A 23,928-nucleotide genomic window follows, 5' to 3' on the forward strand; every position below is an offset into this window, starting at 1 on the left:
GGCCCAAGGCACGACCATTTGGCCCGGTCCAAGCACGGCACGACCCGATAGTTGGGTCATGCCTAGGTCGATGCTTCGGCACGGTGGGCCGATCCAGCATGGCGCGGTCGAAGAAAATATAGTAGAGGGATCAAATTAGACTTAATCAACCATATAAGGCAAGGCCAAAAAAAAATGAGGAATACAAAATAGATTTTTTCCAGCCAGGCAGCCATGTAAGACACAGCCCAAAGAGTTGAGGGAGTACAAATAGACTTATTCTATAGAGAAGCACGATGGGCTGCCGTGCCCTCGGGCCGGCCCGTTTTTATTGGGCCGTGCCTGGGCCGTGGGTGCAGCCTGTGGGCTGGCAAGGCACGGTCGGGCCGTGCCGGCTCGACTGACCTCGTGCCGGGCCGGGAGACACCTCTATAATTCACCGGTTGGAACACAGGTCGGTCGGGTTTAGAGAGGCAACAAAAATCAGTAGGTCGTCCCAGGGCAGGGCCTTGCTCCGATCCCCAATCCGTCCCTCGAGCGAGCAGAGGCGCCGCCGTCGCTCATCCTGCTGCTTCCGCCGCCACCGCCGCCGCCGCCTGCGCCGATCCCCATCCATCCCGCAAGCGAGCATCCTGGTTAGCACATCCTCTTTCCCATCTCTCTCGACCCACGCACTTTTTTTTTTTATCGAATTTGCGTTAACCCTAGCTCCTGTTCTAGAAATTTGCCTTAACCTTAATACTACTAATAACAGTTTGTTTGTTCCCAAAAAGTTTGGGGGTTGAACTGAATGAACCCCCATGTCCCATGTTAGATCCGCCCATGGCATGCAGGGTGGTAGAGTAATAAGATTTTCAAGTGCTTGCTACTCATATTCTGATGATCTGTTGATAATTTTATGTTAGGATTAGGATGAGTTCGAAGAAGGTTCCATTCCACCGACATAAGGAGAACGAAGAGGCGAGGAAGAAGGTAAGGGTTTTCAAATCTCTTTCTGGAGACACCTCTACTTATACTTTTTTGCACGCACATTCTATCCATATCTGATTTTAACTGCTTCTGATCTGTGTAGAGAGAGCAAGATGAAGCGGCACGTGTGTACGAGGAATTTGTGGAGTCATTCAAGGGTGATAGCACATCTGGGTCGAAGTTTGTCCGAGGAGGTGTGATTGATCCCAATGCCAAGCTGAGGATTGATTCCGAAGGTTAGTGATATGGTTTACATTTTCATATACCTTGTTGTAGTTGGCTTTACTCTTTGTAGATTGAAAATCATGATGGATATATACATTGTTTCTTCTATTGCTCCAATTAATCAAGAGACCGGCCTTTTTATTCATTCGGCAATGGCAGGTGGAAAGTCCAAAGATGGGGGGTCTGTTCCAAAGAAGGGCAGTAGGTAAACGAAAAAAAATACTTGATTTCTAGAAGAGGGTATCTTGTGGTACCGCTGCTTCATCTTAGATGGCCATATGGCCAATATAATCGGAATCCAGAGGCCAACCACGAGCATTAAATGATTCATGCTATATTTTTTCACCATTTTACTTTTCGCTAGCATCATGGTTTTGTGAATTGTCTGCTTATGTATCTACAAAGTTGATACCAACTATTGAATGCGTTTGATAGACACGAGGGTTGTACAAATTTCTGCTTGACAAAACGCATTCAAACGCATTCAATAATTATTCCAGTAAGTAAATAATTTTGCTTGACTAATTGCTTGTGGACTGTATGGAAAAGCACACAGATAGCCATATTTCCATCTAGTGAAGTGTAAATAATTTTGGGATGACTTTTACTTGTCTGACATATAAGGATAATGATGGCTCATGTTATATGTTTTCTTAAAAGCATTTCCAAATTCATCATACTTCGTTCCTTCGGGAAGAAGTTTCAGTTATCAGTGAAGCTGACTATAACTTTTAGAATCTTAAAAGAGGTCTTAGAATATTATGATTTACATGTGCTGAGCAACTGGTATATTTAGTACTACATCCGTCCTGAAATGTAGCTATTTCTACCACACCCTCTCAACCAATCACAACCATTCTCCATTTAATTTCTTCACCTACTTTCTCTTCTCAACCAATCACAAACTTCCTTCAATCATTTCTACCTACTTCCTTAATACCCGTGCCCACCTAAAAAAATGCTACGTAACATTTTGGGGTGGAGGAAGTAGGGTTGTTTTTAGTAATCCTCTTTCTCTCTCTCCTCTGAAACCATTATCTAACTAACTAACTAACTTTATTTAGTTAGATTTATGGAGTTTTTACTAATTCCATATTTTCATCAACGTTTCTGCTGTTATTTCTCCAAAACAAGATGATCTGAACTATTTTCGTCCAGAAGTTGAAAAATGTGCATGCTTGTGAAAACCTATGGCATGGCAAGGATGAAAGGAGCCTTAGTTTTGTAATACTCCGTATTTGGATTCCTCTTGTGCAATCATGCTAGTATAAGTCAGAATTTCCATTAAATCATTGCAGGCAGTCGAGTGTAAGCTTTATGATTAACTGAACGTTCTATATAGTTTCTTGGTTAACATGATTTTAGAAAGAGAATTTGTGAAAGTATAGCAAAGGTGAAAAGTACAGCTATTTGTCAAGAAAGCTGTAGGGTTATTAGCAACTCACCATGCTGGCCATTTGGGCACACTGCTTGATTCTGTTTTCTTTTTCATATACCCGTGTCATCTAGGTGTATACATGATAGATACCTTATACGTAGCGTACTTTTATCCAGGTATGTTCCATCTTTTTTGCCGCCGTCATTTGGGAAAGAGCCGGACAAAAAGGTTAGTACAATTCCAATATTCTTATGGCTGTCTCAGTAGTCACTATGGTTTTCTGGTTAAGCATTATCTTGCTGTGCAGAAAGAAGAGGAGCGTCCAAAGGAAAAGGAAAGACGAAAGCCACGGGTAATAGACGAGTTCATGGAGGAGCTCAAGTTTGAGAAAGAGCTTCGACAAAAGCGTAATCAGGAACGCGAGCAATGGCGTGAGGGTCGACACACTGACACATCTGCTGTACGCACTTCAGTATTTGACAGAATAGGCCTTTATTTACTTGCACTAGACAGCACTCCAAAAGAACTTCGGAGTGCTTTAGATCATGTTTAGTTTGTTGGCTAGCATTAATGCCCATTAGTTAGTAACCTATATATGTACTATAGGACCCAAAACAAAAGAGCAAAAATACAACTTTCCTCAAATATGAAAAAAATATACCTGATCACATGATATCAGTTAGTAACCTATATATGGACACCTGCAAAAAAACACCCCTTGTTTTTAAAACAAAGATTGCAGTGCTTTCACATATATGGCCACAGAAGATCCTCTGGGGTAGGGGGAATGAGGTGTAGAACACACCATCATCCCCAACTCCTCTTTTTAGAAGAGTAAAGATGATGAAATATTCTTTTTTTTAATTGCCTAGGTTGTAGAACGCTGTTTTTTTCCTGTCTGCACTCTATAACTGTTTTTTTAATATAATACGAGTAGTTAATAAAGAAAAATAATGATTTCTTGCAGTTTTTTCTGTAGAAATCTTTGTGGCATTATTAATAGTTTGCTATTTATTAATTGATGCCTGTTACTGTGTCCTGCAGTCCTCTAGCCGTTTTGATGAACTACCAGATGAATTAGATCCCATTGGGAAACTTCCAGGATCATTTGATGATGGGGATCCACAAACCACGAACTTATATGTTGGGAATCTTTCTCCTAAGGTTGGCATTCTCCAATGCGCTTGTTTTGTTTATACATAAGGTTAACTTTACATCATGATTAACTTGATGGTTGCATTATATTATATGACAGGTGGACGAGAATTTTCTTATGAGGACATTTGGTCGTTTTGGACCTATTGCTAGTGTCAAGATTATGTGGCCTCGAACAGAAGAGGAACGCAGAAGGCAAAGAAATTGTGGTTTTGTTGCCTTCATGAATAGGGCTGATGGACAAGCAGCCAAGGATGAAATGGAAGGTAATACATTTTCATGTAGTGCAGGGATCATTTTTGTCCATTTGTACAGGAGCTAGCACTCTTGCTTTCAGTGGTCTTGTTTTTTATAATCTTATGGTTCATCTCAGGTGTTGTTGTGTACGACTATGAACTGAAACTAGGGTGGGGCAAATCTGTTGCTCTTCCTTCACAAGCACTGCCTGCTCCTCCACCAGGGCACATGGCAATCCGGAATAAGGAGGTGCTTTGTTTGTTCTTTTGCGTTGTGTCAAAGTTTCTATGTTGAGATAACCTTTTATTATTGGTGCTGCCTGCATGAGTTGGCATTGATTACCTTACTCTTATATTTATATAGGGTGGTACTGTCATCTTATCTGGTCCTGGTGGTCCACCTCTTGCATCTGTTAAACCACAGACCTCAGAGCTGGTAGGGGATCTTTTCTTACTGCAGCTGTTTATTGTCACGAAATGCCTTTCTTTTGTGCTTTACTGATTTGTAATATTGGCAAAGTGCATCTATCCTTGACTCCTTGTTGTCTTTGTATTTTTGCTTTGATGAATCTTTAATGGATGAACTTTTAACAAATCAAGATACACTGCTTTCCATTTGATTTCTTTTTCTGAATGTTTTAAGTGCTTGAGTCTAGTATAGACCAATAAAAACATTTACCACTTCCCTTGTGGTGTACAGATTACTATATGGAATATCCTTCCATCTTTCCCCACTCACATCATTTATGTAGGCCTTTCCATTGTGATAGCGATCCTTGTATTCTATTCAACTTTGTTGGTTATGTTCTTTATTTACATGCCAGCCACCAACAGAAGGCACCATTCGTATTTGCACTGGTTGTTCTAACCAATTACAAAAATGAGTGCTAAGTATGGTTTTTTTGCAGGTTATCGAACTAATATTTGCTATAACCAAAAAAAGAAAAAAAGCTTAACTGATCATAAGATGGAGAATACAATCAGTTTTTATCAAATATATTTAATGATGTTATCATGATTAGATTTTAATATCTGTGAATAAATCCCTCCACAGAGACAAAAGTGGATGCTAAGGGACAGAACAATTGTAGTCAAAGGAATGATAAAAAAAGAGGTGTTAGGGCCTGCCTTATCACTTAAAAAAAATGCTAAGATACTTTGCTTCAAGCCTTAAATTTAACTCAAGTAGGCATTGCAAGTGGTTCTGTCTTGGATGAGGATATCTGCAGTTAGCTTGAAATTGAATGATATCTAATAAGTTTTAACCAACATTTTGGTTATTATTCTAATTTCATTTGGTTTAACAGGTCCTCACACCAAATGTTCCTGATATAGTGGTTGCTCCGCCAGATGATGCACATGTTCGGCATGTGATTGACACAATGGCTCTGCATGTACTTGACGGGGGATGTGCTTTTGAACAAGCTGTTATGGAGAGAGGCCGAGGAAATTCTTTATTTAGTTTCTTGTTTGATCTTAAATCAAAGGAGCACACATACTATGTTTGGAGGCTATACTCATTTGCTCAGGTAAAATACATTGATGTTGTTAAATTTTCAATCTCTATATCTATGATCTACTAAAGGGAAGTGGTGATAGTATTTTGTTGGAAGTGAACTGTGATAGTAAAGAGGTTTGTCTTAATTGCTGTCTTCTGATATCTTTTATGCAATGCAGATTTATCATTGAGTTTCCACTATATATGTTTTGGAATACAAAAATCTAATAGCAAAAATGAAAATTCTTTTAGTTTGAATAAATTTATTTATCTTTGTCACTTATCGGAGTTCTTGTTAGAATTTTTTTTTGTTCTCCTAGAGTTGGACTTGAAATGATCTTCTTTTGCACCTAGCCACTTATCACTTGTGTTTTGCATCTATGCATTATTCTGAATGTCAATTGTTGAAGTGATAGGATGGTAGCATTAACTGCATATGGTGATATTGGAATGCAGGGTGATACTTTGCAGCGGTGGAGAACAGAACCATTTATCATGATTACAGGAAGTGGAAGGTAAGAGAGATCACACAATTATATTTTTATTCCAATATGTATTGGTCATGCGTCCGCCCATTGAATACGTAATGCCATGATATTGTATTAAATATGATATTCATATTCCAGATGGGTTCCACCTGCTTTGCCATCCAGCAGAAGTCCTGAGCGTGAAAAAGAATCTACTTTTGCGGCTGGTAGAAGCAGGGTAAGAGATTGCTGCATTTTGTTGAAGGCCTTTTGCTTTGTTACGGTGAATGTTTTTGTCCTACTACAAATACGAATTCACATTTTCTCTTCAGCGTGTCGAAGTGGAGCGCACATTGACTGATTCACAGCGTGATGAATTTGAGGACATGCTACGTGCATTGACATTGGAGAGAAGTCAGATAAAGGAGGCTATGGGATTTGCATTGGATAATGCTGATGCAGCTGGAGAGGTAAATCCTTCCTTGCGCTAGATTTGACTTGATCAGTCAATTTCTCCCTTTCTTTCTTTATTTTTAAATAAGGATGTATTATTTCATTCTTGTTTAGGTTGCCTTCTTCTTGTTCTTTTTTTGTTTTAGATTTTTTATAAAACACCCTTTTTTTGGTAAATCACATAACATGAGAGTACTCATTAGTGCTTTGCCTTGTATGTTCAGATTGTTGAAGTTCTTACAGAATCTTTGACACTCAAGGAGACACCCATCCCAACCAAGGTTGCTCGGCTTATGCTAGTGTCTGATATTCTTCATAACAGCAGCGCTCCAGTGAAGAATGCTTCTGCATTCCGGACAAAGTTTGAGGCTGCTCTACCTGATGTTATAGAAAGCTTCAATGATTTATACCGCAGTATCACTGGAAGGATTACTGCTGAAGCTCTGAAGGTAAGTTGTATTGTTCTGTTTTTTGAGTCCTTTATTTTATTCCTTTCTTGATGTTACCTTACGATAGCATTATTTTGTTGTTTCTCTGCAGGAGAGAGTTTTGAAAGTTCTACAAGTATGGGCGGACTGGTTCTTATTTTCCGATGCATATCTGAATGGACTAAGAGCTACCTTTCTTAGATCAAGCCACTTAGGGGTCATCCCTTTTCACTCTCTATGTGGTGATACACCAGAAATTGAAAAGAAAGCTAGCTCTGAGGACGGCAGTGATGGATTTAGGCTCAACGAAGATGGTGCCTTGGCCACAGGAAAGGCAGCGGCAACAAGGGAGCTGTTAGGGCTTCCGCTAGCTGAACTTGAACGCCGTTGCAGACATAATGGCCTCTCGCTATGTGGTGGTAAAGAGATGATGGTTGCCAGGTTGCTTAGCTTGGAAGAGGCTGAGAAGGAACGAGTATATGAGAAGGACGCGGGCATTAAATATGGACAAGGAGAATCGCATAGAACTGGAAGAGATGACATTGCTGTGAATGCTCGTAATGCTTCTAGACCTGGAGAAGGTACTGATAGTGGTGAATCAGACATGTTGGGTCTCTCTCATTATGCTATGGAAGCAGGGTACAAACGCTCTAATGAATCCACACCCGCTGAACCTGTTCCAAGCAAGAAGCCAAAAGTTGACCCTGTTTTGCCCGCTTCAAAATGGAGTCGAGAGGATGATGTCAGCGATGATGAAGATAGAAAAGGTGGCAGAGGCTTAGGATTAAGCTATTCATCTGGTAGCGATATTGCTGGTGATTCTGGGAAAGCTGATGCAACAGAAGTTAGTACTGATCACTCGAATCATCACCAGGATACGATTCTTGATGAAGAGCATAGGTACCTTTTGTCATGATTTAGCATGCAATTCAATTACATTTTTTAATCATGTACTCCGTATTAGCCAATTACTTCATACAGTTTATAATGTAATTGCACATGCCTTGTGATCTGCAGAAAGAAGTTAAGGCAGATTGAAATTGCTGTTATGCAGTATCGTGAATCTCTTGAGGAGAAGGGTTTGCGAAACACAGAAGAGATTGAGAAGAAGGTTGCCAGCCACCGTAGGCGTCTTCAGTCTGAATATGGTTTATCATTTTCAAATGATGGTGCAAACAGCAGGCGCTCTTCTGGTATGTAAGAAGGCAGCAATGACATATCCTCTGCTTGTTGGATAATTGCTTTTTTGTTGTTTTTGAACATACATCCTTCACTTCTGAATTCTGATACTAGTGAAGAATATTTTTTTTTTTGATATTTGGCTACCTTTATTATCTGCGTGATATATCCTCATGAAAAGCATCACTTCCTTTTTTTCAGAGAGGACATCGTCGGAGCGGAGAGATAGGCATGATGATTCTTCAAGAAAGCGTCATCGAAGCCTGAGCAGGAGCCGTAGTCCTCCAAGGAGATCACTGGAAAGAGATCGAGAGCACAATCGCAACAGAGACACAGACAGATCTCATGGTAATGATGCTGGACGAGAGAGAGACAGGGTACGTGAAAAAAGCGCAAGCCGAGGGAGGGATGATCACTATGATAGAAGCAGAGACAGGGAGAAGGACAGGAGAAAGGGAAGGTGATTGATGCCTGCAAAATCTCTTGCATTCATCCCCTTGCCTGAATAAGGTGCAGTGTGATATCCTGTGCCAGGTTGCATCAGTTAAAATCTGTTGCATATATGAAGAGTATCTGGCCTGCCACCTGCCGCATGGCTTGAAGAACCTGTGTATTGAGTGCCCTACTCATGTAGCTTGAAAAACAGGGACAGCGTGTGAAAAATAGAATATTATCAAGTGGAACTGCGGAAGTAGTGCATTGAAACTCTCCGCCTTGTGGTGGACGACCGCAGCTAGGAACTTTGCTTTGGTGACAAATGAAGTCAAGAGAGTTGCTTTGGCGACATTGTCCATTTTTATTCATTGATGAAATCAACGAGTGTAGTTGACTAAGTAATCCTTTTTTTTTTTTACAATTTCTGCTATGCTCTAGTTTAGTTGCTATGGTAGAGGTAGTATAGTGATAGTAGGGGTCAAACTGGGTATGTTTTGTCAGATTGAAGGTGCATTATTCTCATCCTTTGCGTTTGTATAATTGTATCTTACCAGTCTGGTCAGGTTAGCTATGCTGCTATTTTTACCTCCCTTCGAATCCAGTATACACAAACTGAACAAATCGTTCTCTAGTACAGTTGCTATGTTGGTATGCATGTAAATGTATGGATGTCTGCACATGAATGCTTGGTGAATCACTGATGAGCATCTGAAATCTACCAGAAGAAAACAAGAAGAGCCCAGGAATGGGAAGTAAAGAGCACGCAACTGCAGGAGATAACAACCAAAACATGGGGGTGATGCCCCATGCTAAACTAGTTAGGTCCCGGATCGAATGAGACGTCGCAACAAACAAACCCAAAGGCTTCTGGCAGCGAATTCAGAGGTAACACCTTTTTAAAGCCGCAGCAGCCCACTGGTTTGATCGTGTTAGTTAAGGGGAATCTTCACTTAATCTAGCTATATTTTCGGTGATACATAAATCAAGAGGCAAAGCAGGTTTTCATATGTCAAGAATTAAACAACTAATGTCAAAGAATTAAACAATTATACATAACAAATAGCAACAAATTAATTAGCATATGAACCTTGAACTGATCCGACACCACCTTTCGCCATCGCAAACTTCTTTCTAGACTGAAGACTCGGGCTAGAGATGGATATGAATTAGATTAAGATGAATGTTACACGCTGCCCGTCAGCTTCAGTTTTCGTTGCTTATTGTCTTTGCATGGTGGCGAGATTACTACTTACAAATGTTGTCATTCGAAGAGAAAAAAAGCGATTCCTCAACGTTCAGGTCCCACAAGGCAATGCGAGCTATCTCAGCATAAATGGATCACAAGATGATAAGATATGCACGAGAAAAGTCATCAGATCATGAATCAGCGGCACATAGATTCAGGCTTGCATTCATATTGCACTACTATAGTACTATAAATTTTCATCCTGGCCAAAATGCTTCTCTCACACCGGTTTGTACACGAGCTAAAATGAGGAAATCTAAGGCATTAGATATTTTGAATGGCTTTCCCTATCTGCTCGCCAACCCAAATAGCATGTTATTGGGTGATTGTGCCATTATATTTTTTTTAATTACACGGCAAATGCACACATATATACACCACTACATATGCAAAGGCACACTTACATCCCACGAATGTCTCAATACATGTTTTAACTTGATCTCACAAAAATCCAGCTGAAATCCTATCTACATGCCCTTCTGAAAGTTTTGACATCTAAAACTAAGATCAAGAATCTTCCATATATTAAATGTTGCGTTTATGACTGACAATATCACACTCCCTCCATCCCATAAAAAACAAACCTGTTGCACTTGTCACACTAAAAAACATCCCATAAAATAAGTAAATATTCATGAAAATTGGACTTACAAATTCTCTAAAATTATGAAAAAAATAATAGAGATTGGTATAAGCATGGAATACATTTACACCACGGCCAGTGTCTCCAAGTACACTGGCATGGCATGGCATGCAGTGCACCTAGCAAATACACTAAAAAAGCCAAAAGAAAAATAATATAATAATAATAAACCAGCTGCCTTTGTGACAACAGCCCAACCCAACCCACAAAAATATCCCATCCCCTCACGAAATCCATTTCATCCATTTTTCCGCTCTCTCTCTCTCCGAATGCGCGTGATCTCGCACTCGCAGCCTCAGCATCAGCTGCATCACTCCCCGCCTCTCCGCGATCGCAAGGGCCGCGCCGATCCCCCCCGCACCAGAAGCCCTCGAGATTCCGATCTCCCAGAAAACCTCCGCCTCGCAGCGCGACGGATCCATCCATCTCGCCACCTTTCTCCCACAAGGTATAAATTCTTGTTTCTTTGCTCGCTCTGCTTGGTTTTGCGGTTCTTGTTGCTGTAATTCTGGTGGCGGCTGTGTCCTTTTGTTCGGTCTGGGAATTCGGTTTTGCTGGGTTGGTTAATTTCTTGTGTTGTCATTTCGCGCGTCATTTTCCATTGTGTACAGTACAGAGCAGTCGATTTTGCACGGATCTCGTACAGGTGAGTGGTTTGGGGGTTAGTTAGAGGAAGTTATCTTTTATATCGAGTTGGATGGTGAAAGTGAAACCTCACCCAACTCAGGTGGTGGTCTAAGGGGAAGAAAAAAAGATATCTTTGTTGGTATAGGTATAGCCCCTTGATTCGTTTTGAATCGTGTGTTTTGAATTCCGAGTTAGTCTCATTTTATTCTCCTGTTACATTTTTGATTTAGGACAAATACCGATGTTCAATTATGGATGTTGGTTGGCCAAACTTGTCCTAGTTTATTCCTGATTCTGTGCAATTATAACCTTTTTTATTTTTTTTTGGGGGTTGTGTCCTGTGATTGCTGAAGTATGATGCAATAATTGAGTTTTTTTTTTTGTTATCACAAAGGCTTGAAATGTGCCAAAGAGAAGTGGATGTTGAGACTTGAGACTGTATCCTTCTGTGTCCTACATGGTAGTAGTACAGACACTTGTGTGATGTCTGTTAGGTTTTTGTTTCTGTTTTTCTCCATCCTGTTACATCAGCATTGGTGCTTTGCATACCTGGTACATAGCAATTTGGGCGATTGCGCTCTTGATTGTTTGGTTTATATTGTTGGTTTTGCCATTATTGATGTCTTGTTGGCTCATCGCTGTTTTGGACTCATTGTACATTTGTTCTTCTTTTGGTTCTCAATTCGATAATGGTTTGCCATCTTGATTTTTTTTTTAGGAATTTACTAGCTCTCGGAGAAACTACGGTTGAGGCTTGCGGTTTGGATGCACCTTCATGTTTATAAGAAGGCTCAGAGCTACCTGATATAACTCCTGTTCTGTCATAAACAGGTGTGCTTACTTGTGTATGTGCCATTTGAGTACTCAACTGTTTTCTGGTTTCTGATTGCTCTGTTAATTCAATTTCGTAGTGATATGCCTGTTTCTTTCCTCATGAGTTCATCTTCTTATGTGCAGCTTATCAACATGGGAATCTACCTCAGTACCCCCAAAACCGATAAGTTCTCTGAAGACGGGGAAAATGATAAGCTTAAACTTGGTCTTTCGTCTATGCAAGGATGGCGTGCAAACATGGAAGATGCTGTGAGTTTACCACTAGAACGCTAACATCATTGTCAGTTTGGGCAATACCTCATTTGCTTAACGAAACCTTTATAACATTTTGAAAATATGGATATCCAACTTCGTATCATGATTATAGTTTGTTGCTAAAAAATAAATCATAGTTCTAGGTTTGCTGCAGTCTAATTTTCTTATCATAGTTTCAGTCATTATGCATAAGCTCTCTTTTACCAACCTGTCCATATTTTTCAAATTTAGTTTGCAAATTAATTATTTTCGCAATAATAGTAGAGTTGATTTTTACTGTGCTGGTCCATTAGCCCAGTGGTACAGAGCTGGTTATACATAGCTACAGCAGTAAAGCATGAATTCTTCATAATAATTTAAAATACTGCAATATTGTTCATTTCAAATAATCATAGTTTGCTGAAATCCCCTCTCATGGAGTGCTTGATGTTTTGCAAATTACTGCAGCATTCAGCATTGCTAAATCTTGACAATGAGACATCGTTCTTTGGTGTTTTTGATGGCCATGGAGGTACGCAGTAGTTGCAAATATCATCTGCATGTTTGCTCATAGTACTCGTGTGAGCTATCCTATGTTTTATAGATCCATACTTTCAATGTTGCACATATTATCCTCATATTCCTTGTTTCCCTCAGGAAGAGTGGTTGCCAAATTCTGTGCAAAATATTTACACTCTCAAGTTCTCAGAAGTGAAGCCTATTCAGCTGGTGACTTAGGCACTGCTGTTCATAGAGCTTTCTTCAGGTATATGGGTCATTAGATTACCATAATAGATAATATGAGGATTAGAATCTTACTTTTAATTATTGCCAACATGAAGATAATAATGATTAATTCTGTTGATGTACTACTTCAGGATGGACGAAATGATGCGAGGACAGAGAGGCTGGAGAGAACTATCTGCACTTGGAGATAAGATAAACAAGATTGGTGGTATGATTGAAGGGTTGATTTGGTCTCCGAGAGGCAGTGATTCGAATAATGGACAAGATGATTGGTCTTTCGAAGAGGTATTTATGCAACACAAGTGCATCAACAAACTTATCTCCCCAAAACAAGCTACTATCTCACATCATATTCCATTATCAGGGACCCCACTCCGATTTTGCTGGGCCAACATGCGGATGCACAGCATGTGTAGCGCTAATAAGAAATAACCAACTTGTTGTGGCGAACGCTGGTGATTCCCGTTGTGTTATTTCTAGGGCTGGCCAGGTCTGTTAAAAGTTTTCATCATTTTAGTTATGTTTACTTGTGAACGTATGTATGGCAGTCTGAGTGACTTTTCTTTAAGTGTGTAATAGGCATACAATTTGTCAAGAGACCACAAGCCAGAGCTTGAAGCTGAGAGAGACAGAATAGTAAAAGCAGGGGGTTTCATTCATATGGGACGAATAAATGGAAGTTTAAACTTGACAAGAGCAATTGGTATATATTTTTACTTGCTCATCTGTTAATAAGCCACATATCACTCGGTGTCTTAAGCGTGTGCATACCTCCTTGTAGGAGATATGGAATTTAAACAGAACAAATTCTTGCCTCCTGAGAAGCAAATCGTGACTGCAAATCCTGACATCAACGTTGTAAGCACTCTGGTTCTGAATGATGTACCTACCTTCAATTTCTGCACTTAATCATGATCGGCTTTGATCAATCAATCCTTCCATAATATCATAAATTATTATTCTTAGGTTGAGCTTTGCGACGACGACGACTTTCTTGTTTTAGCATGTGACGGCATTTGGTGAGAATCTCTACCTGCAATTTTTTATATACACTTGTTATATCATTCATTACTGTTTTGTACTGTTTTGCACGCAGCTGAAGTGCATTATTCGTATTCTCTAGCCACAGTTAAAAGTACTTTTCTTCTGACTTACCTAGTGTTCCTGACATAAATAACAAGATTGTATGATGAACAGGGACTGCATGTCAAGCCAACAGCTGGTGGATTTCATCCACGAGCATATACAGAAGGTAAGTTAATTTTCCTTTTCTAATTCCAAATACCAACAGTGAACTTTGGAGGAGGCTGTAGTACTTACCAATTCAGTACTTGCCGTGTGAAAAAACAAAATGCAGGAGAGCAGTCTTTCTGCAGTGTGCGAAAGAGTGCTCGACAGATGCCTAGCTCCATCAACAATTGGTGGAGAGGGATGTGACAACATGACCATGGTTCTGGTGCAGTTCAAAAAGCCTATTACTCAGAATAAAAAAGCCGACGTAGGGGAGCAATCTGTGAAAGGTGTGGAAGAGGCTGAGATCAAGTGAGTAGACCTTCATGCCACCATATCTTTCTTTCATCAATCATTTTATGTAACCCCTTGTCAGTGCACTAACTCGAAAGCTTTGTGACCAGTGCTGCTGAGGAGAATGGTTCTTGACGCCGATGATTATGCAGACATTTGCTTTCATAAGCAGGCCGAGTGGAGCAGCAGTCACTGTGTGTGTGTGTGTGTGTGTGTGTATATATATATATATATATATATATATATATATATATATATATATATATATATATATATATATATATATATATATATATATATATATATATATATATATATATATATAGATATATATATATATATCTATATATATATATCTCAATTGTTTGTCAAATGATGTATCTGCACACATTCTGCTCAAGAACTCGGAGATAAATGGCACTGAATGGAGCAACTGTGAAAACCTAATGCGCAGTTTTTGTGCGCCATCCACCATTCGTTGTCATGCCAAAAAGTTGACCGTCCTGATTGTGGATATGATCACAATTGTCGACAATTAGAACTGATCAAGTTGCTGTTTTCTGTTCTTTGCATACGCTGTAAACGTGGGCGAGTTTTTTGTTCTGCTGTTTTTTTTTGGGTGTGTGCGTGTGATAGATATGTCAATTGCAATTCATGCCCCATTTGGGTTATTGCTTCAGATCATGTCCAATCTGAATCCAGTTTATCATGTGATATCTGTTGGTTAGTTCAGTGCCGTGCTGCTGCGGTGCTGCCCTGGTGTGGTGAAAATGTATGCCTGTTATGCATATGGAAGTATGGAACAATTTGGGGATTTTGCAAAAAGGAGGCAATGCAATTACATTTCATATTATAAAATTTGTCTCAAACCCAGTATGTGAAAGCATAATATCTGACAAAAAAAATAGATTATGGCATGATGTGAGGCTTTAGGCCGTCAATTAGATTATTTATAATGTGACAAAGGAAGGACAAGATCTACACGGATGCAATAGGGAATGACCCTCCAGTGTACACATGTAGTCTGATAAGACAGTCTATTTCAAGGGACATTCGCCTGAATTTCATCTAAATTCGACCGAATATCTATAACTAAAGATAATAATCATCACATGGTTCAAACACTACCGCGAAAACAAAAGGCTAGTCAGCCATCTCTACATTGACAAAAACCACGGCAATCGAGACAAATAACAGTTGATTTCACCTAGGATTAGCAGAGCTGTGAGACTTCTGTTTCGCCTTCTCTATCAGGGGCTTCAACTGCTGCCTCTCCTCAAGAATCTTGAGGAAATTGAACAAGAATGGCACATAGTTGTGCTTCCTCCTGATGTTCTCTGTCTTCCACTTCTTCCACTTCTCTTCCTCCATTATGATCTTCTCTGTTACAGCCTCAATATGAGCAGCAACCTCCGCAAGAGAGTGCTCAACAGATGGCGCGTGCCTATTGGCGGAAGGATCACCCATCTGTGCCAGGAGGTTCTCCCTCTTCCTCTGAAGCTCCTTGAGTTCTAAAGTGAACTTCTCCCTCCGGTTCTTTAGGATAGCCATGACGCTGAACCTTATCTCATTCTGAGAGAACCGATCGATGCGTTCCTGAATGACAGGCTGCACCATCCTCAGCCAACCTATGTCGCCAACGCCACCTGGGCATTTCCCCAGGCTTATTGGCCCTTCCTTTAGCCCATCAAGCTCATACAGGACACCGTCCACAGGAACATAGCTAATGAAATGGTAGACATCATCATCCTTGACAGATGATTTCTGCTCCTCGGGGACTTCCGGCCTTGCAAATGAATTACTGGCCAAACGGATGCTCTCAGAATTGACTATAGCCAATCCTTTGAGATCTGGTGGCAAGTCCTTTGCAAACTCCTTTAGCTTTTTGAGCTCCTCACTAAGGGTGATACCCGGAGAGTTTAATAGAACAGAAACGATAGCTTGGGTGGCACATGCATTGTTAATTATCTGTAAGTGAAGCATTGAGTTGATCATAAAAGGATGCAGAGGAGTGAAGGCTACACAAAAATAAACATATAAACAGCTCTGACCTGCTTAGCAAAGAAAAGGTTTGGGATTGGGTCCTTGATAGGACGCTCATCTTTTTCTGGAGGTTGCCATTTGTACAGCACAATGAGCCCATAAACTGGCCTGGAAAGCACCAAGTTAAGTTGGTTTAGAAAAGAATGAAATTTATGATACTGCTAGCAGGTATTAGGATTACATACTGAAGATCATTGAGGGCATCCAGATCGAGTGAATAGAGTTCATCAACCTGTTAAGGAGGAATAACATAGAATGTCATATATTACCATTCAAGGTCATAAAAAAAATTCTAGTGTCACAGATATAAGCAAAAGTAGAACAAGATCTCCAAAAACATATGCCAGTACATTGCATGCATGTTTTGCCATATGTTTTACCAACAAAATTTGGCAACAAGGTTGTATTTGAAAAGCATAGTTTTTATTATTCGTGAGCTAAGCTAAAAATAGAGTTTCAAGAAACAACATCACACACAAAGTGTTCAATACCTGAAGGCAAAAACATATATTTTCAGCAAACTTTAGAGCATAACAAAGAATGGACTTAAGTAAATGGGTTACATGATTACTTACTTGAAGACCCTTCAGTTGCATCTGTTGCAACAGTTCAGTAAAAATGCCTACAGAAGATATACAAAAGAAGGGTTATTGCCTACTTCATTGGGGAAAAAAAAAGCCAAGTGGCCAACATTTACAGGGGAAGCAAGGAATTTAACACTGAATAAGAAGGTGTAACATGGCAGATAGACCTAGCCTTTTCCAATTCCAATGAAATTTGAGTTATCTTCCATAACAGCTAATTGACTGCGCCTCCTGTTCAATGTGTCCCTTAGGACTACTGGACTAGAAATTACCAGAGAAAAGCTGTGAAACAGGCGTATCTGCCCACATCTCAATCCGCTATTACCATCGAACACTAAACAGTTAAACCGGCAGCTCAGAACACCAAGGTCCAACAGCAAGCTTGGTAATCTCATATGCTACTTAAACCATAGATGATGTTTCTTTAGGGTAGTCAGAAAAATGGCCCATAACTTCAGGAGGAGTTCTCTCCAATCTTGTGATGAGTAAAGTGGTACTACTTACTACTGGTAGTAGTTGTTTATTAAAACACAAAACAAATTCTAAACAACAAAACAATGTATAGAGTCGAGTCGCCGAAAATTCAGAATTTGAATGAAAGTCACAAATGGAAGGTAGCGAAACTCCTCCACGGATGCGCAGAGAAAGCCTAGTTGAATTGTTCATATACTACAATCCATCTCTTCTTTTGTATTTCTACTCCATAAAGGTAATTGAATTTTACCAGGATCATTCTCGATTGCAGCCCAAGACATGTCGAAGAAGAAACCCTGCGCACCCTCCTGCAGGTCTGCAGATATAATTTCGCGTATCAAATTAAATTGAAGCATCAAAGAAGTTATGGAGAAACAAGAGCTGCCTGCTGCTGCAAGAAACCAAATCTTGAGCTAAACCAAATTAGACGAAAGAAGAAACAAATCCAACCAAAGGGCTTCTTCCCCTACCAACGAGAGAAACCGACGGTCCGACCCGGCAGAAGCTCCTCCTCCTCCTCCTCCTTCACGAACCGCGCGCGTCGGGCCAGCGTCGACGGAGGTGGCGCGCGGCGCGGCGGAGGGAGCGAAGCGGATTCGGCGGCGGCGGCGCGTTGGTGGACTGCGTGCGTGGGTCGTCGGCGATGGGTGAGATTGGACTGGAGAGAGAAGAGAGAGAGAGAGAGAGAGAGAGAGACGGAGATGGTTGGGCCTCACGGGAGGGAGTAGGGCACGGGCCCATGAAAGAAAAAAAGTCCGTTTTCAATCCCTCAACTTCACGTCAAGTTTAATTGACGTCCCAAGTCGTAATCCCATAAATCTTCACCCTTTATCTTTGCAAAACCATTCACAAAACCATTCAAGTTATGAAGTACTAAGTCCTAAGCCAATATGAATGTGTGGTTTTGACTGACGTGGCATTAGAAAAAAAAAACATATGGGGCTCAAGTGTAGTAGACTTCCACCTCTCGCTGCCTATCCCCTTTCTTCCCCATCTCTCCCTTCTCTTATCCAACAGTAGAGAGAAGGCCACAAGGGGACTCGACTTACTCACCATAAAAATTTAAACACTAAAAGTAGCTATATTTTAGGAATTGGGATGTAACGGATGAAGTAGCAATGAGAACTTTGGCACCCCTTTAGTAAAAATTGAGTTTATTCCAAGCAATTTTGTTCGAGGATGGATGAATTTATAGTAGAATTTCAGTTTGAAAGGCAGCCTCAATTTTCCTTATGTGAAGTTGATGCCATGTGCTCATGCGTGATTGATTTGTGAGGGTTTGCATTTTTGAAATGGAGGAATAAAGCGAAAAACAGTAGTACTTTCTATATCTTTGTCGACGTTTGATGTCGCGATTCCTGTATTTGCATAGTATGGGGATCGTTGGTACTAGGATATATTCGAGATTGTAGTAAAAGAAGATGGAGACAAAAATTTTATACAGGTTCGGGCCCCTGAATTGTCAGGTAATAGCCCTATATCCTGTTGGCCGAAGCCGGTTGTTGCTCTTATTCACCATAATCACACCAGTACAATATTTAGGGTAGCCTATCTATCTGTTATCGATATAGCGGACTGAAGTATCATCGCGTAGTCGACAACAGAGTAATCTTCCTCCTCGAATCCGTGCCCTGCGAGATTAGAGACAGCGCTAGATTCCTCTCTTTGGTTCCCGTAGGTACCATATGGGGCTTTGCTAGGCTTATCTCTGATGTCGATATCTGGCAGCTTGTCTTGGCGTATGTAGGTTTGTATTGGCTTGTGGCTTTGTGGCGTCTATGTTGTCCGTGTCCCCTCTCCTCTTAGGGGGCCTTGTATTTATACCCATAGGTGTCTCCTTATCCAAGTAGAACTAGGAAAACCAATATAGATACAATCCGAGTAGTCCATGTCGTTTCCATGTAGAACTCTAGTCATCCTTCCTTATGCGGAACTCCTCATATATCCCAATGTTGTTTCCGTATAAGACATGGTATGTGGTGGGTCCTACCAAGATTTAGTCAACTACTATTAGGTATGTGGTATCTATAACCATCACAATCTTATATAGTCACGATTAGCATAAAGATAAAAAGAAATATTATTGGATCAATTCAATAAATATAATGTGATTAAAGATATCAAGGGTGAAGGATTAAAAAAACTCCCTTAAAAAGGATTTAAAAAAACAAATTTAAAGGAGAGAGGTGCTGGTTAATTACATTCACGTATATGTAAAATTATAAGCTTTTTTGTTATAACAAATTTGGCCATGTTATTTTTGTTACACAAATCTAAACAATAGATATGGTCAAAGCTAACATATAAATCTTGGCTGCCCAGATTCTGAAATGATACTACCTCTATTTTATATTTTAACTTATTTTGATTTTTTTGTCAATTTTTTTTAAGTTTGACTAAATGTATAGAAAAATTTAGCAACATCTACAATATCAAATTAGTTTGATTAGATGTAACATTGAATATATTTTTGATAATATATTTGTTATGTGTAAATATATTGCTACATTTTTACTCCATAAACTTAGTCAAACTTAAAAAACAGAGTACATTTCACAAAACTACAGGTATTTTGCACAATTTATCACGAAACTACAGATTTAAGAGCTTGTTTCACAAAACTAAAGATTTAGTGTGTTCGGTTATCACAAAACTACAGGTACTTTGTACAATCTATCACAAAACTACAGATTTAAGAACTTGTTTTACAAAAATATAGATTTAGTGTATTCGTTTATCACAGTGCTACACATTTAGTGTCTTCATTTATCACAAAACTACAGATTTAATGTCTCCATTCTCACAAAACTACAGGTTTTAGCATTGTTAAAACGTGTAGTTTTATGAGAATGGAGACACTAAATCTGTAGTTTTGTGATAAATGAAGATATTAAACCTGTGGTTTTGTGAAACAAGTTTTTAAATCTGTAGTTTTGTGATATATTGTTCAAAGTACATGTAGTTTTGTGATAAACAAAGATATTGAATCTGTAGTTTTGTGAAACTAGTTCTAAAATATGTAGTTTTGTGATAGATTGTGCAAAGTATATGTAGTTTTATAAAATTTACTCTAAAAAAATATTAACTATGAAAAAAAATAAAACTAGGATTGAGTACTACTCATGTGTACTTTGCATTATGAAACATAAAAAAATTACTATCATGTCTCATATTTTGAGATGAGAAGAATGCCAAAAAAAAAAATGTATCCTCAGATTATTCAATTTGTCATTTACCCATCTCTCTCTCTACCTTTTCTCTTCAACGATATCCTCTATCCCAAAAATCGAGCCTTTTCCTCCCCCCTTCCTCCTCCACCGCCGCCCATCTCGCCGCCGCCGCCGCCGCCGATGGCTCCCTCCACCGCCCTCTCTCCGGTGGCCTTCAAGTCCTCCTTCTCGCCGCTCCTCTTCAACCCGACCCGTAAGCCATCCTCTCCCTCCATCCTTCTCTCTCCGCGCGGCGGAGTCAGCCGTAGCCGGGCGCTTTCCGTCGTCGGGCGCCGCTGCCAGCGCGCGCGCGCGCGCGGAGGAATCCTCCACGGCGGTATTCTTCGGAGCCCAATTCGATCGGGGTGGCCTCGTCTCCGATGCCGCCGCGGCCCACCGCTTTGCCTGGCGTTCGTATTATCGGGTGGCCTCTTAACTCTAATTAGTGCGGATGCGAGTTGGGTTGCTGTGCTTGCGGTTAGGGTTTCACTGGGCGTTAAAAGAGAGAAAAAGAAATTCATTAAGTCTCAATTTAGTTGAATGTTTTTGCGGCGGTGTGTGGGGGGAGATTGTTGCGTTTGTGCTGTTCTAGGTGACGGCCGGAAATATTTGGTTTGTTTTTAGGTTTGACAATAATCTTTTCGTCGGTTTTCGGGGTCCTTGTACAATTCTATCATTTCAACCATGTACAAAGATGTTCCTTTTTTATGTTAGGAATTGGTTTCATTTAGTTCTAGTGGACATACGATTCTGGCATGTAGGTAATTTATTTCATTATGGTAAGTTTTCTGTTGTAGTAGTATCTGTTTATTCAGGGAATTGTATAAAATGGAGCATTACACATTAGCTTAGTCCTTGGGCTTCCGTTCTCCCCTTTTCTTTTGATCGGTGGAGCTTTGATCTTTGTTGACCAGTGCGTCCTTGTTGATTATTTTTCTTATGTTATAGCAACACCTGAACATTTTGCACCTGTTGTTTCTTTGTTGTTCAGGTTCTAAGATAAATGTCGAAGGTGCATTCTGTTTGCCATGTTACAATAGGAAAAAGGCTAGCAATAGATCCTTTCGCGTGTACAGTTTATTTGGGGGAAAAAAGGACAAAGACGAGAATGGTGAAGAAGCACCATCAAAGGTAAGAAAATTAGATGCCTTCTTTCAATTTGAACTTCTGTTGTACTCCCAATAACTAAAAGAGTATCTTCATGGATGCCTGAAATGAAAACAATTGCAAATTCACAGGTGGATGTCTACCTTAATCAGTTCAATACTATGTGCTATTCATATCTTTATACTTTTATCTGAATAGTAATATGCTCAAGATAATGCCTTGCTCATTGCAAATTCTGTTGAAGTCTTAAACTCCTGTAGAAAATAGTTAAGAGTGTAACTCATCATGTTGATATTTCAGTTCGTGCTGAAATTAAATTCTGCATATAATTTTAAGGGAATATAAAATATTTTAACTAATATGTACTTTTGTTATCACCTCTACTTTATAGCTTCTATGTTCAGTTTTCTTCTCTTTCCAATGAATGATGCCACTTCTAAAATGATAAACTTTTACTTTATTTGGGTATTTGTATAGTTGACTAAGATGCATGAGCTGTATTCACTATGTTCCCTTGTTTGTGCACAAATACCTAGTATAGTAGGCATTTTTATTTTTGTTTGTAAACATCTTGTAGTTCTCATTTTTGTACTTACTTTTAGGCAGGAATTTTCGGAAATATGCAAAATCTTTATGAAACTGTGAAGAAGGCCCAGATGGTTGTCCAAGTTGAGGCTGTCCGGGTGCAAAAGGAGCTTGCAGCGTATGCATTTGGATATCTGAGTAATATTTGATATGTTATCGCTAAATAGCACAGCAGTGTGACTTTTTTCCTCTTGTTTTAGGACTGAGATCGATGGTTACTGTGAAGGGGAACTAATCAAGGTATGCTTTGGATTAGTTGATTAATGTTGTTGTTAACTGAATTCTTGCTAGCTGTATGTTTCATTGTGCCTTGAACATTGAAGGGTTTCTTTGTTAAATGACTGACATTTTAGCATTGTTGAAAAAGCCTGTTGAACTTGAGCCAGGCTATAAAGATCACATATTATCACTGACAAACATTGATCTTTGTTTCACTGAGAAAGGGCGGTCATTTCCTACAGTAAAACCAAATATATTCCCTTATATGTTCTTATACTGAAGAATGGCATGTATTTTTTATGATCTTAATTAGGTTGATCGCTATATGAAGTAATTAAAATCATTTGGTATCTCTTTTAGCTTTGGCTTAGATAAAGTTATGTTGAAAAGGTACCATCTTGGCACAAGAACACTGTCAAATCTGTGGGCAGGGAGGTGGTTATAAGTCATCAAATGATTTATGGTGGCATAGGTTGTTACCGTTTGAAAAGGTCACTGTCTTAACTCTTAAAGCCATTTGAAAATGTGCATGTTAATAATGTCTTAGCTTTTCAAATGACAAAAATAACGTTGCAATACCTTGACATTTTCTCCCATGAGCTAAGTGCTATGCTGGTATATTTTGTAGAGCCATATGCTGTCAAAGTTTGCTAAATCTTATTTGTTTCTTATAAGTTTAGCAGGACTATCCGATTATTACATTCCTTTGCTTTTCTCGAAAGTAGAAAATCACATGCATATACTTCCGGTGCAAGTATTTGACCTGATTCATTAACCAGGTAACACTTTCTGGGAACCAGCAGCCTGTAAGAGTTGAAATCACCGAAGCTGCAATGGAAGTGGGTGCTGAAGTATGTATTTTATCTACCATTTTAATCATTTTCTTTGACGATTTCTTGCATGTTCGCATGATTTTTGGCATGAGTCAACCATTTCAATGTTCACACATGAATTTGATAAATACCTTATGTATGTACCCGTTAGCAGACCAAAACAAAACCAAATTGTTCAAAGTGTGATATATATAGTATCCTTTCAGAAACTTTCTGAGCTGGTGAACGACGCCTACAAGGATGCACATCAGAGGAGTGTCCAGGTGCGAATCCTGCTATTACTTTTTGCGTAGAAATTGAAACTTGCGTTCTATACTAACACGGTACTGTACTTAAAACCTGCAGGCAATGAAGGAGAGGATGGCTGATCTGGCACAGAGCTTAGGAATGCCAGCAGGCCTTGGTGATGGACTCAAGTGATAGTGTGGTACATGAATGCTTTTCAATAAAAAAAAAAGTGTATCTCAATTTTGTATACTAGCTGTATTGAGTCATCAGTTTAAAATTCGTGGCGAGTACTGTTAGCTGTGTAAGAACTGTAATCGAGAACATCTGATCCTGTTTTCCTTAATCATTGGCACACCATAATGCATTGACGCAAGTGTGCTGTTTTACAA

General features: G+C 39.6%; 4 protein-coding genes across 7 annotated transcripts; 3 read left to right on the forward strand and 1 right to left on the reverse strand.

Annotated features, from left to right (window-relative positions):
* Window positions 1-440: 440 nt before the first annotated feature.
* LOC4328504 (protein RRC1) lies at window positions 441-9,063 on the forward strand. Of its 2 annotated transcripts, XM_015770832.3 has the most exons (18): window positions 441-614; window positions 885-951; window positions 1,052-1,184; window positions 1,333-1,378; window positions 2,728-2,779; window positions 2,859-3,011; window positions 3,596-3,715; window positions 3,807-3,972; window positions 4,080-4,192; window positions 4,307-4,378; window positions 5,250-5,471; window positions 5,897-5,955; window positions 6,067-6,145; window positions 6,240-6,377; window positions 6,585-6,809; window positions 6,901-7,688; window positions 7,806-7,981; window positions 8,169-9,063. In XM_015770832.3, exons 2-18 carry the CDS (start codon window positions 892-894, stop codon window positions 8,429-8,431), a joined length of 2,865 nt encoding a protein of 954 aa, XP_015626318.1. In that variant the 5' UTR covers window positions 441-614; window positions 885-891; the 3' UTR covers window positions 8,432-9,063. The 2 variants fall into 2 exon arrangements, with proteins under 2 accessions (XP_015626318.1, XP_015626320.1); XM_015770834.3 differs by lacking the exon at window positions 1,333-1,378.
* A 1,464-nt stretch (window positions 9,064-10,527) lies between these two features.
* LOC4328505 (probable protein phosphatase 2C 11) lies at window positions 10,528-14,936 on the forward strand. Of its 3 annotated transcripts, XR_010738990.1 has the most exons (14): window positions 10,532-10,739; window positions 11,637-11,749; window positions 11,876-12,001; window positions 12,455-12,518; window positions 12,644-12,752; window positions 12,865-13,018; window positions 13,098-13,223; window positions 13,313-13,436; window positions 13,515-13,591; window positions 13,700-13,752; window positions 13,931-13,985; window positions 14,091-14,275; window positions 14,368-14,473; window positions 14,584-14,936. XR_010738990.1 is itself a non-coding variant. In NM_001409357.1 (13 exons), the coding sequence occupies exons 3-13, from the start codon at window positions 11,885-11,887 to the stop codon at window positions 14,390-14,392; spliced, it is 1,089 nt and encodes a 362-aa protein (NP_001396286.1). In that variant the 5' UTR covers window positions 10,528-10,739; window positions 11,637-11,749; window positions 11,876-11,884; the 3' UTR covers window positions 14,393-14,475. The 3 variants fall into 3 exon arrangements, 2 of the variants coding, with proteins under 2 accessions (NP_001396286.1, XP_015626406.1); NM_001409357.1 differs by lacking the exon at window positions 14,584-14,936 and having other exon boundaries at window positions 10,528-10,739; window positions 14,368-14,475; XM_015770920.3 differs by lacking the exon at window positions 14,584-14,936 and having other exon boundaries at window positions 11,637-11,763; window positions 14,368-14,521.
* Window positions 14,937-15,148: 212 nt separating this feature from the next.
* On the reverse strand, window positions 15,149-18,055 carry LOC4328506 (ubiquitin carboxyl-terminal hydrolase 2). Its single transcript, NM_001409356.1, has 6 exons — window positions 17,829-18,055; window positions 17,609-17,674; window positions 16,876-16,922; window positions 16,486-16,532; window positions 16,309-16,408; window positions 15,149-16,225 (listed from the first exon to the last, which is right to left on the reverse strand). The coding sequence occupies exons 2-6, from the start codon at window positions 17,637-17,639 to the stop codon at window positions 15,461-15,463; spliced, it is 990 nt and encodes a 329-aa protein (NP_001396285.1). The 5' UTR covers window positions 17,640-17,674; window positions 17,829-18,055; the 3' UTR covers window positions 15,149-15,460.
* Window positions 18,056-20,621: 2,566 nt separating this feature from the next.
* On the forward strand, window positions 20,622-23,928 carry LOC4328507 (nucleoid-associated protein At2g24020, chloroplastic). Its single transcript, XM_015767864.2, has 7 exons — window positions 20,622-20,781; window positions 21,559-21,698; window positions 22,277-22,377; window positions 22,460-22,499; window positions 23,258-23,329; window positions 23,518-23,574; window positions 23,657-23,928. Exons 1-7 carry the CDS (start codon window positions 20,709-20,711, stop codon window positions 23,729-23,731), a joined length of 558 nt encoding a protein of 185 aa, XP_015623350.1. The 5' UTR covers window positions 20,622-20,708; the 3' UTR covers window positions 23,732-23,928.

Source organism: Oryza sativa, chromosome 2 (assembly GCF_034140825.1).
Source record: "Oryza sativa Japonica Group chromosome 2, ASM3414082v1".
Taxonomy (NCBI): Eukaryota; Viridiplantae; Streptophyta; class Magnoliopsida; order Poales; family Poaceae; genus Oryza; species Oryza sativa.

Coding starts and splice junctions, on each gene's coding strand:
- LOC4328504 (XM_015770832.3), top strand. CDS start 892: ATGAGTTCGAAGAAGGTTCCATTCCACCGACATAAGGAGAACGAAGAG. Junction 6,810..6,900: donor TTACTGCTGAAGCTCTGAAG/GTAAGTTGTATT, acceptor GTTTCTCTGCAG/GAGAGAGTTTTGAAAGTTCT. Junction 7,982..8,168: donor AAACAGCAGGCGCTCTTCTG/GTATGTAAGAAG, acceptor CCTTTTTTTCAG/AGAGGACATCGTCGGAGCGG.
- LOC4328506 (NM_001409356.1), bottom strand. CDS start 17,639: ATGTCTTGGGCTGCAATCGAGAATGATCCTG. Junction 16,923..17,608: donor TGCAATCGAGAATGATCCTG/GTAAAATTCAAT, acceptor TATCTTCTGTAG/GCATTTTTACTGAACTGTTG. Junction 16,409..16,485: donor GATGCCCTCAATGATCTTCA/GTATGTAATCCT, acceptor GGTGCTTTCCAG/GCCAGTTTATGGGCTCATTG.
- LOC4328507 (XM_015767864.2), top strand. CDS start 20,709: ATGGCTCCCTCCACCGCCCTCTCTCCGGTGGCCTTCAAGTCCTCCTTC. Junction 22,500..23,257: donor GTGAAGGGGAACTAATCAAG/GTATGCTTTGGA, acceptor TTCATTAACCAG/GTAACACTTTCTGGGAACCA. Junction 23,575..23,656: donor CACATCAGAGGAGTGTCCAG/GTGCGAATCCTG, acceptor TAAAACCTGCAG/GCAATGAAGGAGAGGATGGC.
- LOC4328505 (NM_001409357.1), top strand. CDS start 11,885: ATGGGAATCTACCTCAGTACCCCCAAAACCGATAAGTTCTCTGAAGAC. Junction 13,592..13,699: donor CAAATCCTGACATCAACGTT/GTAAGCACTCTG, acceptor TATTATTCTTAG/GTTGAGCTTTGCGACGACGA. Junction 13,986..14,090: donor TCCACGAGCATATACAGAAG/GTAAGTTAATTT, acceptor AACAAAATGCAG/GAGAGCAGTCTTTCTGCAGT.